General features: G+C 36.5%; 1 protein-coding gene across 1 annotated transcript; it reads left to right on the forward strand.

Annotated features, from left to right (window-relative positions):
• The first annotated feature begins 288 nt into the window (after positions 1 to 288).
• On the forward strand, positions 289 to 3560 carry LOC110668428 (protein NRT1/ PTR FAMILY 5.10-like). Its single transcript, XM_058131198.1, has 4 exons — positions 289 to 683; positions 769 to 986; positions 1347 to 1894; positions 2677 to 3560. Exons 1-4 carry the CDS (start codon positions 533 to 535, stop codon positions 3479 to 3481), a joined length of 1722 nt encoding a protein of 573 aa, XP_057987181.1. The 5' UTR covers positions 289 to 532; the 3' UTR covers positions 3482 to 3560.
• The last annotated feature ends 418 nt before the right edge of the window (positions 3561 to 3978 follow it).

Raw genomic sequence — 3978 nt, forward strand, 5'->3', positions numbered from 1 at the left:
TCGATTTGAATATATAAAATTATTATTTAGTTCGATTCGATTTAATTAAATTTTTTTTTTTTAAATCGAACTGAATTAAAATAATTAAAATTAATATAATATAAAATTGAACTGAATTAATTAAATTTTAAAATCAAATTAATTGAGAATTCAATTTTTCATATTGAACTAAAATCTACCGCCTCTATAAGAAAGGCTACCTCATTGACACGTGTACTTTCGTACCCACCCCTCCTCCATTTTTTGCTTCCTATTTGAAATGCCAAACCCACCAATAATTGGAGGAGGACGATTATTGCAGGTAGCATTTAGCCATTTAGCTTTGTTTGAACCCGTCCATTGCTCAACTGCTTACTCATCAGCGTCAGTGACTCAGAGAAAAACAATAATGCTTCAATTAAAATATAAAAGCGGAGAATTTGAAATTAAAAATGATTTGTTCATTTGTTGTTGCCTTACTCTAACAATTGATTGATTATAAGGAGAAAAGGTGGGGAGTGGTGGCTGTTGTGCGCTTTACAGTTCTGAGATAATGGCCTTCACAAGCCTTTCTGGTTCGGAGTCACCGGAAAGCATCCAAACTCCTCTCCTACACGCCGTCGTTCAAGGCTCCGTTGGCTACAATGGCCTCCCCATCTACAGATCAAATTCCGGGGGTTGGAGATCAGCGTCTTTCATATTAGGTTCAAAAAAACATTTTTTTTTTAATTTTATTTAAATAAATGTAGGTACTAAATATCTGATATTAATAAGTTGATTTTGGGACAGTAATGGAACTTGCAGAGAGGTTTGCGTACTTCGGAATAGCATCGAATCTAATTACGTATTTGACGGGGCCAATCGGTCAGTCGACGGCGACCGCGGCGGAGAACGTGAATGCGTGGACCGGAACGTCTTTTTTATTTCCTGTAATTGGTGCTTTTGTTGCTGATTCTTTTCTTGGAAGATATCGCACCATCGTCGTTGGCTCTCTTATCTGCATATTGGTATTATTTTTGACAAATATTAATTAATAATTTCATTTTCAAGTATTTTCTTTTGTTTGCAAATATATATATATATATATATATATATATATATATATATATATATATACACTTGTTAAGTACTCATCATGATAGTTTAGTAATAATATCTGATTATGCTTAAATTATAAGCAATCCAATTCGATTTCATAGATTTATAGAGGAAAAGGGCTATTAATGGCTACTTGAAGGTGGTGTTGTGTCAGTTTGGATTGAGGAACTGCCAGATTCTATACGGCCTTCCGTTTTACCTGATGTTTCCTCCTTTTTTGGGTGAATGTTTTATGGCTTTGGTATTTAAACATGTGAATTTTCTTACAGGGTCTTGGCTTGTTAACTCTATCGACTGCTATTTCTTCTTTCAATGCTTCTAATTGTCCAAGCACCGATATTTCGACATCTTGTTCTCCTAGCTCATTTCAAGTAGTTTTCTTCTTCTTTTCTCTATATTTGGTAGCTTTTGGGCAAGGTGGGTACAAATCTTGTGTTCAGGCTTTTGGAGCAGATCAATTTGATGAAAAAGACCCTCAGGAGCGCAAAGCCAAAAGCTCGTTCTTCAACTGGTGGTATTTTTCTATGTGTTCAGGCATCTTAGTAGCGCGACTAATCATAGTCTACATACAAGACAACCTTAGTTGGACCTTTGGATTTGGAATCCCATGTATTGTGATGGTCATAGCACTATTCATCTTCTTACTTGGAATTAAGACGTATCGCTATAGTGCCGAGGTGGAAAAAAAAAATGCATTTCAAAGAATTGGACAGGTTTTTGTTGCAACCATTAGAAATTGGCGATCTTCTTGTTCTGCTATAGCTTTGGAGGAAGAAGCTTGTGGATCGCCACCTCACCATAGTTCTGAGCAATTCAAGTAAGAGAAATAAGCTTTTACTCTTTGAAAATTGAAAGTATTAAGTGAAACAAATGCATCAACATGTCCTGAAGATTCTTAATACGCGAAGATTTTTTTAGACTGAACATTTAGCGTTTCCTGCTCATTTGAGTAACCTGACCTCTGAGCTTTAGAATTTCCTCTGTAGTCATCTTTATAATTAGTCACCCTACCCTAGTAGATATTTAACTCTTGTATTCAAAATCTCCAAACCAAATAAGCCAACTAAAACTGAGATATATGTGTTGATAACCAATGGAGACAAAGGCCTGATATGTCTATGGATTGAAATGACCGTAGATTATCCAACTTACAAGTTCAAGTTAATGGATTGAAAGGACAGTAGATTAAATCTTATTTGTCCTATAAATGTGGGATTCATGTTCTGAGCATGATTTATAGAACTATTGTGTTCCTAGTAACTAACAAAAGATTCTGCATTTTTCTTGTTTTATTGATATGAATTTTAGGATTTGTTGAAGTCTCATTCTTCAATTTTTGTCACTTGTGGGGAGGGCACGGTCTTTGTGCACTTGTCACCAAGATTTTTTATTTCCTTTTAAAGATTTTAATTTCTCATCCAGCCACGCAATTGTAAAAGAAACACTTGATTATAGGATTGAAGGAACTCTTGGATTATGGAATAAAATGACGTGTGTTTGCTGTTCTTTGTGCTGTTGAAATAATGAACAATTAGAAATTTTGCTTGTTTCAGCACATCAAAACTCTTCTGAAATAGTAAACTGGATCTGCTGTTGCAGGTTCCTTGACAAAGCCCAGTTTGTACCAAATGACTCAAAGGAACTTGAGAAAGTGTGTAGCCTCAGTGACGTTGAAGAAGCTAAGGCAGTACTTAGACTTGTTCCCATATGGGCTTCATGCTTGTTATTTGGTGTTGTGGATGTACAGTTCTCAACTTTATGTACTAAGCAAGGAGCAACTATGGATAGATCAATTTCACCTGGTTTTGATATACCACCAGCTTCACTTCAATCTCTTATGAGCCTTTCTATTGTTTCATTCATTGCAATATATGACCGTATCATTGTTCCCATAGCAAGGAATGTAACCGGAGAACCTTCTGGCATTACAATGCTTCAGAGGATTGGAACTGGGATGTTTTTTTCTGCCCTGAGCATGGCAATTGCTACTGTAGTTGAGATGAAGAGGCTTGAAATCGCTCGAGAATATGGGCTAGTTGATGAGCCAAATGTGACAGTTCCAATGAGCATTTGGTGGCTGATTCCTCAGTACGTCGCGGCTGGAGTTGCTGATGCATTGACCTCGATTGGTATGCAAGAATTCTTCTATGATCAGGTCCCCAGAGAATTAAGAAGTGTGGGTCTTTCTCTCTACATCAGTGCCTTCGGTATAGGAAGCTTTATTAGCAGTTTTCTCATCTCTATCATAGGGAGAGTCACTGGAGGGGAAGGTCGTGATAGTTGGTTTGCTAATAATCTGAATCGAGCTCATCTTGATTACTTCTATTGGCTGCTAGCTGGACTAAGTACAGTACAATTGATTGCTTACTTGTATGTTGCAAAAAAATACGTATATAAAAGGTGATGCACAAAAATAAATGCGGTGTTCATAATTGTTACATGTGATTGTTATCATAAATGGAAATTGTTGCCAACTTGTAAAATTCAGTTTTATCTCCATTAAGATGCATGGCTATAATCCTGGTGTCACGACCCAATCTATGGGTCAGACCAGCACTATGATTTTGGTTAGCCTAAAGCCCCCGAGTCCCGTAGTAAGCCTAATTATTCCTCAACCCAATTCTGAGGCTCATTTGGGCCCAATTTCAAGAATTTAACCAGACATAGTTTGGCTATAAAATGGACCATTCAACGAAGAGTTTTTGACTCGCCCGACCTGTAAACACAATGTATAATAAATTGGGGAGCTCAGCTCACTCTCCACATACTCATAATATCAAAAAATCCAATGGGAGTTTAGCTCCCTCATCCAATCCAGTCATGCATGTAATTAATATTCTTACAAATTCAACACAATATTATATTACAGACCCAAATTAATTAAAATACTCCTAACACATG

Source organism: Hevea brasiliensis, chromosome 12 (genome assembly GCF_030052815.1).
Source record: "Hevea brasiliensis isolate MT/VB/25A 57/8 chromosome 12, ASM3005281v1, whole genome shotgun sequence".
NCBI classification, from domain to species: Eukaryota; Viridiplantae; Streptophyta; class Magnoliopsida; order Malpighiales; family Euphorbiaceae; genus Hevea; species Hevea brasiliensis.

Coding starts and splice junctions, on each gene's coding strand:
- LOC110668428 (XM_058131198.1), top strand. CDS start 533: ATGGCCTTCACAAGCCTTTCTGGTTCGGAGTCACCGGAAAGCATCCAA. Junction 684..768: donor ATCAGCGTCTTTCATATTAG/GTTCAAAAAAAC, acceptor ATTTTGGGACAG/TAATGGAACTTGCAGAGAGG. Junction 987..1,346: donor GCTCTCTTATCTGCATATTG/GTATTATTTTTG, acceptor ATTTTCTTACAG/GGTCTTGGCTTGTTAACTCT.